Source organism: Montipora foliosa, chromosome 2, assembly GCF_036669935.1.
Source record: "Montipora foliosa isolate CH-2021 chromosome 2, ASM3666993v2, whole genome shotgun sequence".
NCBI lineage: Eukaryota > Metazoa > Cnidaria > Anthozoa > Scleractinia > Acroporidae > Montipora > Montipora foliosa.
This window is the reverse complement of record NC_090870.1, coordinates 32,575,872-32,594,391: the sequence shown is the minus strand read 5'-3', so window position 1 is coordinate 32,594,391 and position 18,520 is coordinate 32,575,872. Positions and strand designations below refer to the sequence as shown.

General features: G+C 37.9%; 1 protein-coding gene across 2 annotated transcripts in view; it reads left to right on the top strand.

Moving 5' to 3' along the window:
- LOC137992857 (uncharacterized) overlaps positions 1-18,520 on the top strand; it is a 55,084-nt gene that overhangs the window by 35,114 nt on the left and 1,450 nt on the right. For both annotated transcript variants that reach the window (XM_068838404.1, XM_068838405.1), the window contains exons 13-23: positions 12,748-12,861; positions 12,980-13,093; positions 13,744-13,857; positions 14,289-14,402; positions 14,772-14,885; positions 15,233-15,346; positions 15,780-15,893; positions 16,325-16,438; positions 16,870-16,983; positions 17,415-17,528; positions 18,441-18,520. The exon at positions 18,441-18,520 is cut by the window's right edge and continues 31 nt beyond it. In XM_068838404.1, coding sequence (XP_068694505.1) covers positions 12,748-12,861; positions 12,980-13,093; positions 13,744-13,857; positions 14,289-14,402; positions 14,772-14,885; positions 15,233-15,346; positions 15,780-15,893; positions 16,325-16,438; positions 16,870-16,983; positions 17,415-17,528; positions 18,441-18,520 — 1,220 coding nt within the window. The remainder of the gene's footprint in view (positions 1-12,747; positions 12,862-12,979; positions 13,094-13,743; positions 13,858-14,288; positions 14,403-14,771; positions 14,886-15,232; positions 15,347-15,779; positions 15,894-16,324; positions 16,439-16,869; positions 16,984-17,414; positions 17,529-18,440) is intronic.

Genomic DNA, 18,520 nt, shown 5'->3' with positions numbered 1-18,520 from the left:
AAGAAATGTTATATATTGTTTGATATTGTGAAACATTGTGAGACATTGGGTAGGTCATTCAAAAATATGTTGAAAAGATATGGGCCACTGACACTTCCCTGTATTGTTCCCTTGTTAACAGTTTTCCACTGGCATGTCAAGTTATTAAAAATCACCCTTTGTCTTCTGCTATCTAGAAAGTTGGCATACCAGTTAACAATGAATACATCAAGTGGACTATGTTTCAGCTTTTCAACTAGGAAATTGTGTTTAACATTATCAAAGGCTTTAGAGAAATCCATCGTGAACATTCTCACTGCTAAGGTGTCCCGTTTATCCAATGCTGCAAGAAATGTATGCTGCATTTTCAATAGAGCGTTTACACAACTTCCACCTGAACGGTACGCAAGTTGAGAATTGTTTAGATATTCCTCCAGGCACCTCTTGTTAAAAATATTATACACTGTTCTTTCAAACGTTCTGGCAATAACTGGAGTAACATTGATTCCTCTAAAGTCTGCATATTCGACTGGTGTCTCGACTTTTGGGAGTGGATTGATGCTGGCCTCCTTCCAACGACTTGGCCAGATCTGCCGAGCAAGAGATAAGTTCCATAAATTCTCGATCACTGGGGTAAATATCTTAGCATAATCCCTCCAAATCCAGAAAGGAATCCCATCAGGTCCTGTGGCAGTACGCTTTATTCGCGATAAGGCGAGAAACACTTGAAATGTAGATAGTTGTGAAGCAGGGGTGTTCACATCAATCTCGGCAAGAACTGGTTTAGAGTATTCCCTATCAAAACAAATATCGCCAAAATAATCATTTAAACCAATGATGAAATCTTTGTCTGGATCGGAGCTGCACTTGTCTTTACGCATGGACAGTCGATCAACTTTCCTCCACCAGGCTCGCGATCCAAGTTTCCCAGACGCTATAGCTCGGCGATTTTCATCTATTAATCGTCCTATCTTCTCCGTCAGATCAGTTAGATCTCTACCGCCTCCTATTCTAGATCTTGTTTTTTTTCTTCTTCAAGAGCGATTTCACTAAAGGACTCATCCACGGAGGGTCTCTAGAAGACATTCGAATCGATTTGCTTGGAAAACATTCATTCATAAATTTCTCTAAAGTAGAGGGAAGCGAGTTCACGGCAATATCGAGGTCAAGGTTATCATTAACGTGATTCCAGTCTTGTTCGAGGAGCTTATAATAATTTCCCTGGTAACTCTCCCCTATACTCTGAAACTGATTTGATTTTATCTCTTTTAAAGCCCTCAGTGTCAAGTTAACGGAAAAAGTTCTTATGTGAAAAGTTGAATGATATAGATAATGGACAAGGTTAAAGTGGCCTATCGTTACTACTATAACGTTTATCTCGTTTTTAAGAAAGGCTTAACTATTAAGATTAGGACAAGCACGTAGGAGATCTGCATGTTTTGCAACCTCGGTTAAAAACTTCGGTTAAAGCTAAAACCGCAGGACCTTTCAGGCGTGGTCTGCCTATAGATCCCTCCTTAAGGCAAATGAGTTACACTGACAGTCAGGTGCCCTAATTGTGCGATCACAGATAATCAAACGAGTGCCTCTTCACTGTGGGATCCAAATTACACAGCCTCACAGGGTAGACTAATTTTCGAATTCACTATCAAAGCAGATACCTGGTAGGAAGGATAAACGATGCCAATCAGCGGCTCCAGATCGATCTGGGAATAGAAGGAAGAAGTGATTACTCGCCTTGAGTAACAACATACAATTGCAAGTTCGAGAACAGTCGCGATGGGAACACATTCCTCTACTCTAAGTCAAAGCAGTACCCACAGCACACTGGCATTTGAATTTTTTCCGGATTTATCTTCTTATTTTAGGCCTTTGTACAAGTCTGAATAGGGTTCAAACACCAGAGTTTGCGTTATTGACATGGTAATGCATATATAAGTAATCTATCAATTTACATTATTGACACTATAATGACAAGACAGATCTTTTTCTGACGTTAAAACCTTGGCTACCTATTAATGATTTGTCAGAAAGATAAAATTCCTGTCTCCTCGCGTATCACATTTCAACCCACGTATGCAAATTTTTTAAGCTTGAATATTACACAACATGATGAAATTCATAAAGGCTATCTTTTCCAGCGAAAAATGTATGAAAGAAACAACATATTTGCTATTAGAGGCAAAACACCCTTCCTTTATGCTTTCCCATGTGCGAAAAATATAATTCCGACTACATAAGGCTAGGCCGCTTTTTCCTGAAGCTCGTTTACGGGGGCCCCGTAGAATGACACAAAAACAGTGGATGGACTAAACTGGCTATGGGCAGCTGCCCATAGCCCCTTTAATGAATTCATCATAAGATAAAATCGTATATTCACAAAATACAAAATTGGCCCCAGTAAAGGTGGGTGCTACAGAACCCCAAAAATTATGCATAACAACTTGGAGAAAAGCGGAAGGAGAGGGGGAGGAGGTGGGGTAAAAAAATCTTGCTGCCTCAATGAGTAGTAGAGATGAATGGATGCGTCAGTCTAATCACGTGCATGATATCACAAAGAGGGAGTACTACTAATTGCCGAATTGCTTACCCCTTGGCATACACAGAGAAGTGGTTATGCATACAGAAAAGTACTACATGTAAACAATTGATAGAAAGCACTATGAGAAAGCATAAAAATCCTACTTGCCAGCAAATATTTCCTATTTCATTGCGTGCGTGAAGAGAAGAAACGTGTCAAATTATCATACGCAACAAAATAAATTTCAGGATAAAACCCTTTCCTGAAGAACCTTATTCTTGAATAAGCTTTCTTTCAAATAATTCTTGGCTGTCACATTTCCAACAATTTTTTTACCTGAAGACTGTGCAGAGTTGAGCACAACATAAACATAACAGGAATTTGTGAAATTTCCAATTGTTACCGGAACACTGTGCAGAGTTGAGTACAAATAAATACAAATAGCCAGACAACAGAGATCACAGATCCACTTAAGGTGCTCGATTCCTTCTCTGACTTTGTTAAACCCATACGTTACCAGAGAATTTTCCATTTGCTTTCAGTGTCGTACAATACCCCGCCTTGGTAAAATAGTAGAAATACAGTTCACTTTGATTACGGCTCGACAGGCGAACGATTGTTGTCGAAGTCCATTACTCGTCGCAATAAGATTCCAGATGTTTATTTTTCACCGCCTGTATTGCTTATCAATTGACGTTCCATTCTTGAGCTCCATAAAGGTATATTTTGTTTAAAGATCCACCAAACCGCCATTTGTGTTTCAATGACTTTGACGCCATTGCAGGTTAACTCAATATTCTATTGTGTCCACCAGAAAAATCTACGCATTTCTAATACTCCTTGAAACTTACCAGAATACGCGCAGAAGACTCTATTCACAAATGCAGCACTTAGCAGGGGAGTGACAGGAAAGACTTCCCGACACGGAATAAAAAAAGAAGAAAAAAGCGAAAATGACTAAATTTGACTCGTTTTCCGACTGGATTCAGTAAAAATCCCATAAAAACCAATAACAACAAGAATATGTTATGCTAAGGTAAAGTATAAAAAATGAGATTCTAAAGTTCCAAACTAATTTAACATAAGCATCAGAACCATTCCAACAAATTAAAAGCTTTTTTTGAAAAGAAAGGTTTTTAAGTTGCTTTGAAACTGGGGAGAAAACATGAGAATTAATGCTTTCAGTCGTTTTCATTCTTGACTTCGATCAGCTATAACTATTGCATCTACAAACTTTGACTACGAGTTGTCCAAGGTATTACTTTTGAGATCACTGATCTCATTGGCAATAATTAACAATTATTCGATGTGAATATTCACGGATAATCACTGATCCTGAGGCGAATCATTGTTTTAGTATAAATACACAGGTGATTATTCAAAAAAGAAAAAAAAAACATTTCAACGCGAAATCATCTTCACTTACAGTGGCAAAACGACTACTGGCAGCCATTTTGTCCGTCGAGGTGATTATCGGCTGATAATCCGAGATAGCGAGACAATGAGAGCGCGCGATTTTGTCAAAACTGGGTAAAAATCTAAATAAGTACTTTAGCTCACATGTACAACATTCCTGACTACCCACCGAGAAGATATCAAATGTATTTATGGCAAAAAGAGCTATTCGCATTTCATTTTTGGCGACTTTCTGAAGACATTGTTTCCAAACTTGAAAAAAAACTGGCCAGTTTTTTCAAGTTTCAATCCATTTCCATCGTCTCCATCCTTGGCCTCAAACAACATAGAATAGCTTCAGTGCACTCCAATGGTTATTGGAAACAAAACTACAGCATTGTTTTTTGGTCTTCATTGATGCAAAGACGTCTTTTAGTTTGACTAGAATAGCGTGGCAATGCTAATCAAATCATGACTTTTTTCTTTAGTCTCATTCTCCGGCTCGAATTTACAAAGAAAATAGAGGACTTACAGAAAAAAACCTCTGTGAACGCTATGCTAATGAATAGGTTTACCTCGCTAAAAAGTGGGAAATGTTCCTAGTAAACATTGGGCAAATAAACATGGCGGTGAGGGGCATTTTAAAAATTACTTTAGAACTTTAAGTGAGGGAACAACGTGGAGAAGTTAAGAAGTTAACTTTGAAGCATGACGGGCAGGTCATTAAGTATAGTTTAGGACCATAATATTGTTTCAGCCAAGATTCCCTTTAAACAGTTGCGAGTTATATTTTAATCCAGAGCACTCCCTTTCGAAATTACTGGCTCTTCAGGAGGCCTCCGACACCATACCATAATTATTCAGCGATGTCTTTAGCATGGTTGTGTCTATAGACCCGTTTAATTAATAAGGTTAGTATATTTGAGTTGTCCACTCTTTACAAAATAAGATAGAAGCTTTCGTATTTTTCCTGATTTCTCTTCTTGTTTACTGAGGCGTTTGCACAAGTCCGAAAAAAGTTTAACTCTTTTTCTCCAGAGTACTTTCCAAGTATGGCCGCTTAGAAGCCAGATTTTGTGTCATTAGCATTATATAGCATAAATAAGTGATCTCGGGAACGTAGCCCACAATCCGCTCAGGACGAACATTTTTTGTCAAACAATTTATTCCAGGGGTATTTAACGATATGTCTTGCTAGGATATTTCTCTCCATAACTCGCACTTTGAGACTCGAAGGTCTCAATTCGATGTTTCCGTTGAACATAGAACTTCACAATTTTCTTTCCATAATCGAAATGTTTGCAAAATAAGATAATTATCTTATTTGCTTAGTTCTGTTAAAGAGGGGAGTTAATTCCATTTCATGAAAATAGTGTTCCCTTTCCATTATCGTGTGATGTCTACACATTGTTGCATACGTCAAACTAAGGGCATCAGTACTAAGTTTGTAACTTGTAATCATGGCGCGTTACATCCGATTCCGACCAGTCACTTGGCACAACCACATATCAATGAGAGTAGAAGTCTATGGCTGCAAACAAGGTAATCATGATATCTTTTCACTGTCGACTCTACAATAAACTAAATTCTGAAAAAAAAGTAATCCTAAGTAATGTTGAATTTTCATTGTAAAAGGTTTAAGGTCACTTTGGAAAAAAGGACACTTCTCTAGAAATCTAGACATTTCTAATTAGGAATGCTGATGGTCAAGGATTATATGCGAACTTTGGCTAAACATATACGCTCTCACCATTTGATATGGTGTCGTAAGTTAAAATATAGTTGGGACCGTTTTAATTGCCCTCTATACTTTCCCTTTACCCTGAAAACTGATTTGATTTTATCTTTCTGAATGCTCTTGCCGTCAAGTTACTGGAAAAACTTTTGAAGCAAAAAACAGCCATAAACGAGATCACGGATGACGTTCAGGTGGCATACCGGTTTATATACCACTTTATTGTTTTTCTTATTACTCGGGCCATGAGGACACCGAATTATAAAACATGTTAGATTTTAGGGTTTTTTTGCCGGTGCAGCAAAATGCACACTAGAGAGCACGTGGCGGTGTTTGATTGGGCAATGCACAATAGAATTCCCGTGGCGCTGTCTACATTGGTTATTAAAAGCAAACCACTAAATCCAAAATCATGGAGAGCACTGTGATGCGCTGTTTGGATTACTGAAGATCGACGTTGCGTTGGCTTAATCGATTTTTTCTTGGGGCGCTCAAAACACGTACAAAGAAAGGCACACGCTTTTCCCGGCAGACCCACACTAAAAGATGTCGAGTGTCAGCTTCGAAATGGATTGTTCCGCGAACTGAATGAAAGTGAAGTGCACTCAAATGTAATTGAAATGGACGCAGCTATAAATACTAATTCTTTATTGAGCAGCGGGTACTTTATTGAGAACTACTCTGAAAATGAGAGCGACAAAGAAAATAACTCGACAAACAATTTAGACGCCATGTTGGAATCTTCAAAAGACAATTTAAAAAACATTGGCACAGCGAACAAATGGCCTCACGCTTGTACCATTTTCACGACGAACAAATAGCCTCCCGCTCAGAATACCATTGGCTACGAAGATAACTTTTTTGTTTATTGCGTATTTTTGTTTTTTGTTTATTATTGGTAGACAGTTTGTTTCTTTGTAATAGTCTTTTATCCTTTGTTGAACTAGCCATATCAGCGATCGTGTTCATTGCAGTTTGTTTCTACTAAAATACTAGTCCACGCCTTTGTAACATCGCACCTGGACTATTGTAACTCGCTACTGTTTGGCCTACCTGCATATCAGCAAGAACGTCTTCAGAAGGTGCTTAATGCAGCTGCCCGAGTCATATGCTTTATCCCCAAGTACGACCACATTACACCATCGCTTATAAAACTACACTGGCTTCCAGTGAAGCAGAAAATTGAATTCAAAATTGCTCTATTAGTGTTTAAAGCAGTAAATGGCTTGTCTCCTGTGTACCTGACTAATTTACTTCAGATTCAGCCAACACGGAGATATAAACTTAGATCTGATGATAAAGAACTACTGTTCATACCGAGATCTAAATCAAAATCAGGTGACCGTGCTTTTGCTATAGCCGGACCAAGAATATGGAACGATTTACCACTTGACATTAGACTACCGGCAAATTTGGAGACTTTTAAAAAAAATTTTAAGACCTATCTTTTTAAAAAGGCTTACTATTGACTCCTAATTGCATAATTGTCTTGAACTTTTTTGATCAGTTTACATATATATATTTTTTCTTTTCTTTTATGCATTTAGATTTATTTTATATATTTATAATTTTGTATCTATACGTACATATTTTTTGATGTTTTTATATCCACATCTTATGAATCAGTTTACTTTAGTTCGTAAGCATTATATTTATATATTTTGTAAATAGTATTTATTATTTATTTATGTATTTTCATTGTAAAGCGCTTTAGAATATTCTATAGTTTAAATGCTATATAAATTTATATATATTATATTGCCATCTTGTGTATATAATTCTGCTCTAGTTTTACAAGACTTGATATCATCAGTGGAGACTGTGATCAGCTCTTTAGAAAATAATTGTGATGCAGTTCGAAAGGCTGTACGGTTATTTCATTCTCAATGATAATGAAGACTTGATTCCAAAGGAGAAATCAGGTCTCCATATGCGAAAGTATGTTTACTTTAGTTGTGATTCGCGTGTGTATCGACATGGACGGGACCGAGAACCATGCAGAATTACAGAGAAAAGGCTGAGACGTCTATTTTATAAAAGCAGAAAAGGAGGAAACTTTCTGGAACATATTTGGTTACCAATGTACCGAGGTCATCCACATTTCATCCTATCACTAGAAGATCACTTGTTCGTAAACTCAAGTATAGGTGCTACCTCAGGTATGCGTTTAAATGTAAGCACGTGGTATGTAACACTTTTCCAAAAGCGTGGATGAACAGGTAAACGCAAGTTAAAATGAAAGTTTAATTTAATACAGAAATCAGGAATACCCGGTACGAGTTTGTAATTGGAAATCTAAACATCTGTGGGATACAAAAATACACTTTTGAACATATACACGTGAACCTGAATTATTGCAAATCATAATTCTGACAGTACAAACACAAAAGCGAAGGAAATGGATCATGCATAGGACGTTTTGAATGTCTGAATGATTTTGGGTTAGATCAAAGTGATATATTGTTAAAAAAAATCCCACGTTATCCCTTTTCGTATCAATTAGTAATGCAAACAAGTCATTAATAAATTGGGTTAAAGAGGAACCAGTGATTGTATGGTTCGTATGTAACACATGTAATAGAAGATTCACGGAAAAAGGAAAAAGGAATTTGAAATGATAGGTTATTTGTACACTTTATGCTTCGATGAATTGTGCACATAAACACGTATCTGTTCTTCTATTGAAGTAAGAGATAAATACCGAGAACGGAGGTATTAATTCATATACATCTCGAGGGTCGTAGGCCCTGGGGATGTATATTGATTAATACCTCCGTTCTCGGTATTTATCTGACTTATTTCATGGTTTTTCATGATTTTATTCCTGATAGATTTTTATAAAATGTAAAAGACACCTATTTTTCTTAATATTGTAAAAAATAAACTGAATTCTTCACTACTATTGTACCATCCATACTACTATGATGAAATAATTAAGATCTTTTGTTCAAGGGAACAAGTACTGGCTAATTTGGAGGTTCACACCTTCGTGGGATCGAAACGAAGACAATGGAATTGACATAATTATATGATTTTCACAGGATTTTGAAAAATAGACTTTTGAAAAAGTTTATGGCATAACGGCGTGATTTTCACATGTTTTTGAAAAATAACAGACTTTAAATTATTTATGAAGTCCTCAAGGGACGTTTCTTTAGTTGTTTTGATTCTTGTTAACCATAGGGAGTTTAAGATCTATGGCGCGACGGCAACGAAAACGTCACACATTTTGCATATTTAATGAGCAAAAACAATAGCTTTGAACGCTGTGCTAGTGGATTTTTCATTTTTGTACATTTCTTTCACGTTTTCAGCAGATCTACGACGTGAAATGACGAATTCTCAAGTTTTACGGAGAACGTGAACAAAAAGCAGCGAATTAGAATTTTCTGTCGTAGATTCAATACCGCACCTCCTAATCCAGTTCCTGGGGAGTTACACTATTTTTTAGAAGTTAGACAAGCCGACATAACGATGAAAAAGATTAATAAACCTGAACTTGCAATTTTAAATGACGTTTTCGTTACCGTCGCGTCGCAGATCTTAAAGTCCCTCATTTCTCTTCTACGCACCACTAGTCTGTTCATGCGTTCCTGTTATGGACAGCGACGAGGAGCTCCTTCTTACGCAAAATGGCGAATTTAGCATTATTACGCAAACAACAGTTCCCCAACTCTGTTTCGTTCAGCTGTACGATGAATATTTGTCCACGTGTCCCGAGTCGGCAGTGGCGAAGGACGTGGGTCCAAGTATTTTGATGATGGTAAGTTTTAAAAAAATAGCAAATTATGTACGTTAGGTTGTAGAAATAGCCTAATAATATGTTTCGCACATTTTCCAGTTTGGTACGGAAATTGTCCAGTGGGTTAAGAAAAGGCGCTGGAATCGAGGGTCCGTTTACAAACCACAGCCTCCGTGCAACGATAGCAACCAAAAAACCGCAGAAAGGAATTCCTTAGAAGTTTGCAGGACGAATCTGAAGTTTGTCATGAAACGCACCGGGCAAAGAGATGTTGGGTCTTTGTTATGAATTTGAACGTGCTGCTTTTAATCAGTGTACTTTCAAATTTTAAAATACTTTAAATTGTAACACGACGTTATTATAATAATTAGAATTTCATTTTTTGTTGCAGAGAAGGCTGTCGGTGAAAATACATTTGCCTTAATTTGTTTTTGGGTTGTTTCTACAAAATCCCTCATTCGAGGGACTATACAGATAAATCCCTTTCCAAAAATTTAATTCGTCAACCCCGCTCTTCACTGCTACTTATCAAACCCTCCCCGGACTTTCAGTCTGTTGAATGTTTATTATGTGTGTAAGTTAAATACAGATCGTTGAATGACAAAAGAAAATGCGCCAACCGTGAAATAATGGTTAATATTCCTTGACCGGCTTCTTACCGTTCAAAGAGTTTGCGTTCACATTTCTGTCTATTTCTCGAGAGTTTCAATAGACGAAGCAAATAAATATGACAGACCGAGTGACCCACACATTTACCATTGCGGAAACGAATTACTGTTTTTGTTTTTTGAAACAGTTTCTTGTTAAAAGTCAGGTCCACCGCATGACATATTACTGGTAAATTCAACCTTTGCAGGGACATAACCTAGAAAAACCCTGGTTCTCATCCCATTGATCCTTGTAAAACAACTGTCAAGGTGATGTTTTAGTGTATCAATCAAATGCTGTTAGTGAAGGTGCAGCTATGTCACTATGTGCTATTATATACAATTATGATAGAAAATTAACTACTTCCCTAACAGACTTGGTAATTATTATGAATGTAGGAAATGAACTCTACACGGCTTTATCAAGCTTATCAAGACAAACATATATAATGTTAACAGAGTTACCTGCAGAAATCGTAGCGTTCAACACAACTTTTCACATTCAATACAGCCCAAGTCAGACTGGTAATGTACATGGAAGTCGCACAATAGATTTTGCTTACTGTACGTCTTTGATAAGTGCTTTCCAAAATTTAAACACAGAGAATTATATAATTCTTTTATTTTGACAATTGGGTGCATATTATTGCGAGTATTTAAATTACAAAAAATGGTATATTTTGAATATTTTATTCTCTTGCTATGGATTTATTTGGCATAGCCATCCTCAAGGAACTTGTGTACTTCTGAAAGTACTTTGTGGAGATATAGTCCACATCTTCACATGTCGCACACGTGACAAAGTGACCTTTACGTGCACCACTGCACGAAAGCTTGGTCATCTTGGAAAGGTGTTTTCACATTTTTTTTTCTCCAGAAGATGTTTCGATGAGTCATTTTGTTTCATCTTAAACCGTTTCCTTAACTAAAAAGCTTTACTTTTAAGGTGAGGACAAGCACATAGGTAATACTCTTGTGCAACTTCGGTTAAATCTAAAACCGCAGGATCATTCAGGCGTGGTCTGCTATGGTATCCCTCCTAAAGGCAAATGAGTTACACTGATAGTCAGGTGCAATTGCCAGAGTGCTCTAGGTGTGCAAAGCGGCGCGATCACAAATAATTTAATGAGTACCTCTTCACAGTGGGATCCAAATCAAGCAGCCTCACAGGGTAGACTATGTTTCGAATCGACTGCCAAAGCAGATGCGTGGTCATCAAGGAGAAACGATGCCAATAAGTGGCTACAGATTGGTCTGGGATTGTATTCTAGTGGAGTGACAAGTTTTGATTCCCAAGGAAGAAGTGATCACCCACATTCGGTAATAACATACAAGTTAAAGTACAGTGATGACGATGGAAACACATTCCTCTACTACGTCGAAGCAGTACCGACAACACACCGGCATTTGTATTGCTCCTGATTTCTGCATCAGGATATACTGGAAATAATCGTTTTAATAAGTAAAGAAATAGTTTGCCCCCAAAAGACCAATTTCTAAGCGTAAAACAAAAGCTAATGAAGCAATATCAGAGAGGAGACCAATGTATCGCAGGAATCTTAAAATGTAGGAATTTATGTCTGCTCTTTGAACATGAACGAATGCTTGCCCAGTCCATTGCACAATGGAGCCACTTGTGTGGAAGTTACTGCTGTGACTGTAAACAAAGATGTACACGCAGTTAAGAAATGACTGCCTTTTTTAAAAGCAGGAGGCAGTGTAGGCCAGTGGTTAGGGCGCTTGCCTTGGGATCCGGAGATCCCGGGCAGTCAAGATACGCTCTGACCACTCGTTGAATTTGGTCCTGGTAGTCCCTGGTTCAACTTCCCGCAGCTGCACTCGTAAATAGCCAACTGGTTTGCCTCCGGCCAGTTGGGATTCTGCTCTGTTGTTTCGCTCTGTTTCATTGGCCCTGAAAAGCCCCTATGGGGAGCGGTCAATTAAGTATGTATGTATGTAAAGCAGTGACATACCTTATACACCTATTTGACTTTAAGATATATAACAAACGAAATAAAGATATACATTTTTAAGGACTGTTTTGTGTCCTTTTTTTTTTAACTCGTTAACGAGTGCTCGCCCAATGCATGTCAGAACGGAGCCACTTGTGTGGATCTCGTTGGAAATTACCGCTGTGATTTTAAATCACGATATACTGGCAACAACTGCCAAACATTAACAAACGACTGCCTTTTAACATTTTTGAATTTGAAACGTTTGAGAAAAAGAGTTCATTTTTCCGGAAATTACAATATGAAAATATTGAGTCCTATCCTGATGTTTAAGATATCAATAAATGCTCGCCCAACCCATGTCAGAATGGAGCCACTTGTGTAGATTTAATTGGAAGTTACCGCTGTGATTGTAAACCAGGATACACTGGCAACAACTGCCAAACAGGTAACAAATGAATGCTTTTTAAACCTTTTAAATTGAGAACAGTTCAAGACAACATAAAAATATTGATTCCTATCCTGTTTTTAAGATAGCAATGAATGCTCGCCCAACCCTTGTCAAAATGTAGGCACTTGTGCGGATCTGGTTGGTTGTGTGGAAGTTACTGCACTGATTCTAAACCAGGATAAACTGGCAGCACCTGTCAAACAGCTAAAAAAATGACTGCCTTTTTAAATTTGTGTTTGAATTTAAAAGATGTAAGAAAAGAAATGAAGATATCTATTTTGGCGGAATTTTGAGATGGAAAGACTGATTTGCATCCTTTTTTTAGACATGAACGAGTGCTCGCCCAATCCATGCCAGAACGGAGCCACTTGTGTGGATCTTGTTGGAAGTTACCGCTGTAATTGCAAACCAGGATATACTGGCAACAACTGCCAAACGGGTAACAAACAACTGTTTTTGAAATATTTTGAATTTGAAATGTTTGAGGAAAAAAGTCCATTTTCTCGGAAATTTGAACCTGAAGACGAAAACACTGATTCCTCTCCTATTTTGTTAAGATATCAATGAATGCTCGCCCAACCCATGCCAGAACGGAGCCACTTGTGTGGATCTTGTTGGAAGTTACCGCTGTGATTGCAAACCAGGATATACTGGCAACAACTGTCAAACAGGTAACAAAAGATCTCCTTTTGTGGGCGGTGAGCTATTTTGCCCCTTTTTTTTTTTTTCTTCAAAAATTGCAAGATGAGAAGACTGAAACCTGTCCTATTCTACAGAAATTAATGGGTGCTCTCCATGTCCATGCCAGAAGGGAGCGACATGTTGGGATCTTTTCGAAAGTGACCGCTGTAATTGCGCCTTAGGGTATGCTGGCAACAATAGGACATTTGCATGATGACGACATTTCACTTCAAGTACAGAATCCTTCAGGTTTTGCTTGTCTCGTGGTGACCAGAGCTATTGCTATTTTACCACGCTAGGAATCCAAACGAATTGAATTCTGGTAGTTGTAGTCAAATGGTGCCATCGTGAAGGTTGCCGATTGCCAAGCAAGTAAAACTGCCCTTTGAAAGTGAATGCGTCATCTTTTTTAAAGTTTAAAATATGAAACCACCAGAAACGTGGGAAACCAAGTGTATGGGAAACTGATACAAAGTCCTTTTAAGTCTTTACTGTATTTTGATCATGGCTCAGCAAATGAGCCGTTGTGGCATATTTTCTCTCATCGCCGGGCCCCTAACTAACATAAGTACGAAGAAGTAATATTTTGGACAATATGAGTAAAACTGTGAAATTGCATAATGTATTATTGCATTTTTAGATATTAACGAGTGCTCACCCAATCCTTGCCAGAACGGAGCCACATGTGTAGATCTCGTTGGAGGCCATCGCTGTGATTGCGTTCAAGGATACTCTGGCAGCAGTTGCGAGACAAGTAATTTTCCAGAGACATATGGTTTTGCCGTGTTAAAGCCAAAAGAAGCGTTTTCATTTTTCAAGGAAATACTTTAAGAAAAGGAACGCGTAATGATCAGTTATGAGGAACTTAGAAGACTTTGGTGGTAATCATGAATCGTCGTGTCCGATCAGTAGCGATTTGAAGACCTTGTAGTTTCTGCTTTCTGAATTGATCCTTTAAACGTAATACATTATTGGTAAACTAGGTATTAATGGTAAAATTTGCTACACATCCTAACTGTATTTTGAACATGGCTCATGAAATGAACTGTTTTGACACCAGAGAAGTGGAATTTTCTCCCATCGGCTTCTATGTGACGAGCAGCATAAATATAAATACGAAGACGTAATATATTTGGCAATATGTTTACTACAGTGAACTCGCAAAATGTGTCATTGTATTTTCAGATACTAACGATTGCTCACCCAATCCTTGCCAGAACGGAGCTACATGTGTAGATCTCGTTGGAGGCCATCGCTGTGATTGCGCTCAAGGATACACTGGCAGCAGTTGTGAGACAAGTAATTTTCCAGAGACATATGATTTTGCCGTGTTAAAGCCAGAACAAGCGTAATGATCAATTATGAGGAACTTATAAGACTTTGGTGGTAATCACACATCGTCGTGTCCGATCAATAGCGATTTGAAGACCTTGTAGTTTCTGCTTTCTGAATTGATCCTTTAAGCGTAATACATTATTGGTAAAATAGGTATTAATAGTAAAATTTGGTACACGTCCTAACTGTATTTTGAACATGGCTCATGAAATGAACCGTTTTGACAATTTTGTCCCATCGGCCTCTATATGACGAGCGGCATAAATATAAATACGAAGAGGTAATATATTTGGCAAAAATGTGAAATCGCAAAATGTGTCATTGTATTTTCAGATATCAACGAGTGTTCACCGAATCCTTGCCACAATGGAGCCACATGTGTGGATCTCATTGGAGGCCATCGTTGTGATTGCGCGCAAGGATACTCTGGCAGCAGTTGCGAGACAAGTAATCATCCAACATATATTGCTTTCGCCGTGTTAAAGTTTACGCAAAAGTTTCCGTTTATCAATGAAATGAGTATTTAAAGACCTTGTAGTTTCTACTTTGTGAATTGATCCTTTTAGCGTAATACATTATTGGTAAAATAGGTATTAATGGTAAAATTTGCTACACGTCCTAACTGTATTTTGAACATGACACTCATGAAATGAACCGTTTTGACATCAGACAAGTGGAATTTCCTCCCATCAGCTTCTATATGACGAGCGGCATAGATATAAATACGAAGAGGTAATATATTTGGCAATATGTTTACTACAGTGAAATCGCAAAATGTGTCATTGTATTTTCAGATATTAACGAGTGCTCACCGAATCCTTGCCAGAACGGAGCCACATGTGTAGATCTCGTTGGAGGCCGTCGCTGTGATTGCGTTCAAGGATACTCTGGCACCAGTTGCGAGACAAGTAATTTTCCAGAGACATATGGCTTTGCCGTGTTAAAGCCAGAAGAAGGGCTTTCATTTTTCAAGGAAATACTTTAAGAAAAGGAACGCGTAATGATCAATTATGAGGAACTTAGAAGACTTTGGTGGTAATCACACATCGTCGTGTCCGATCAATAGCGATTTGAAGACCTTGTAGTTTCTGCTTTCTGAATTGATCCCTTAAGCGTAATACATTATTGGTAAAATAGGTGTTAATGGTAAATTTTGCTACTCGTCCTAACTGTATTTTGAACATGACACTCATGAAATGAACCGTTTTGACATCAGACAAGTGGAATTTCCTCCCATCAGCTTCTATATGACGAGCGGCATAGATATAAATACGAAGAGGTAATATATTTGGCAATATGTTTACTACAGCGAAATCGCAAAATGTGTCATTGTATTTTCAGATATTAACGAGTGCTCACCGAATCCTTGCCAGAACGGAGCCACATGTGTAGATCTCGTTGGAGGCCATCGCTGTGATTGCGCTCAAGGATACACTGGCAGCAGTTGCGAGACAAGTAATTTTCCAGAGACGTATGGTTTTGCCGTGTTAATTCCAGAAGAAGGGCCTTCATTTTTCAAGGAAATACTTTAAGAAAAGGAACGCGTAATGATCAATTATGAGGAACTTATAAGACTTTGGTGGTAATCACACATCGTCGTGTCCGATAAATAGCGATTTGAAGACCTTGTAGTTTCTGCTTTCTGAATTAATCCCTTAAGCGTAATACATTATTGGTAAAATAGGTGTTAATGGTAAATTTTGCTACTCGTCCTAACTGTATTTTGAACATGGCTCATGAAATGAACCCTTTTGACATCAGAGAAGTGGAATTTCCTCCCATCAGCTTCTATATGACGAGCGGCATAGATGTAAATACGAAGAGGTAATATATTTGGCAATATATTTACTATAGTGAAATCGCAAAATGTGTCATTGTATTTTCAGATATTAACGAGTGCTCACCGAATCCTTGCCAGAACGGAGCCACATGTGTAGATCTCGTTGGAGGCCATCGCTGTGATTGCGCTCAAGGATACACTGGCAGCAGTTGCGAGACAAGTAATTTTCCAGAGACATATGGTTTTGCCGTGTTAAAGCCAGAAGAAGGGCCTTCATTTTTCAAGGAAATACTTTAAGAAAAGGAACGCGTAATGATCAATTATGAGGAACTTATAAGACTTTGGTGGTAATCACACATCGTCGTGTCAGATCAATAGCGATTTGAAGACCTTGTAGTTTCTGCTTTCTGAATTGATCCCTTAAGCGTAATACATTATTGGTAAAATAGGTGTTAATGGTAAATTTTGCTACTCGTCCTAACTGTATTTTGAACATGGCTCATGAAATGAACCCTTTTGACAACACAGAAGTGGAATTTCCTTCCATCAGCTTCTATATGACGAGCGGCATAGATATAAATACGAAGAGGTAATATATTTGGCAATATGTTTACTACAGTGAAATCGCAAAATGTGTCATTGTATTTTCAGATATTAACGAGTGCTCACCGAATCCTTGCCAAAACGGAGCCACATGTGTAGATCTCGTTGGAGGCCATCGCTGTGATTGCGCTCAAGGATACACTGGCAGCAGTTGCGAGACAAGTAATTTTCCAGAGACATATGGTTTTGCCGTGTTAAAGCCAGAAGAAGGGCTTTCATTTTTCAAGGAAATATTTTAAGAAAAGGAACGAGTAATGATCAATTATGAGGAACTTATAAGACTTTGGTGGTAATCACACATCGTCGTGTCCGATCAATAGCGATTTGAAGATGTTGTAGTTTCTGCTTTCTGAATTGATCCCTTAAGCGTAATACATTATTGGTAAAATAGGTGTTAATGGTAAATTTTGCTACTCGTCCTAACTGTATTTTGAACATGGCTCATGGAATGAACCGTTTTGACATCAGAGAAGTGGAATTTCCTCCCATCAGCTTCTATATGACGAGCGGCATAGATATAAATACGAAGAGGTAATATATTTGGCAATATGTTTACTACAGTGAAATCGCAAAATGTGTCATTGTATTTTCAGATATTAACGAGTGCTCACCGAATCCTTGCCAGAACGGAGCCACATGTGTGGATCTCATTGGAGGCCATCGTTGTGACTGCGAGCGAGGATACTCTGGCAGCAGTTGCGAAACAAGTAATGATCCAACATATATTGTTTTTGCCGTGTTAAGGTTAACCAAAAAGTTTCTATTTATCAAGAAAATGCGTATTTTTGGATAACAACAATACTCTGCTACTTTTGCCAAAGGAACGCGTAATGATCAATTGCGAAGAGGATCGTAAAACTAACTTTGTTTTATAAAACCACTTGGTATTGTCCACTTAACAGCGATTTAAATTAAGGCTTTGCAGTTAGTACTTTTTGAAATTGATCCATTTAGCATAATACGCAAGAGTCTAGAGTCTGGAGTCTAGCGTCAAGTTTTTGTTCTAACATAAGTGGGAACAGGTGTTTGTGGGAATAATCATTCATCAAACAGCTTTTTCTATTTTTTCTTTTTCTCTTTTTTTTTTTTTTTTTTTTGTATTGGACGATAAAGACGCGATGTACTTTACGATATTCGCATGATTGTCAACTTGAGAATTCATCATGGTGTATTCTTACTTCCTTCGAAGAACGTTTAATTTGGCCGTGCCATGAGACCGATGTTCCGAGTGTGCAAAGCGGTCCTTTTTTTTTTTAACCCGCTCTTTTATCCGTTCTCCATCTCGTCGAAATCGACCTTTCATTATCTTGTGGCCTCTGGAGTCACGAACCAAAAAGTTAAAAAAATCTTTGTACAATCTTTTCTTTTAAAATAATCTTTTTATAACATTTTATATCGCTCAACTTTAAGAATATGTTAAGAGCGTTTTCAGCCTCAAATCGCAAAAAAAAAAAGGTTTATCCTCAACTCCAAAATTAATTGTTCCTATAAACTGAATGTGTATACTTTTGAGCGTTAGCTGGCGGCCCGGAACATAACATAAGGCTCGTAGTTATGGCTTTCGATAAACGTTTCGAGCTTCTTTAACTTTAAAATGTTTCTTTATCGTTTCTTCCTAGATCTCAATGACTGCGCAGTCAATCATTGCAAAAATGGAGCCACGTGTGTGGATCTTGTCGGAAGCTACCAATGTATTTGT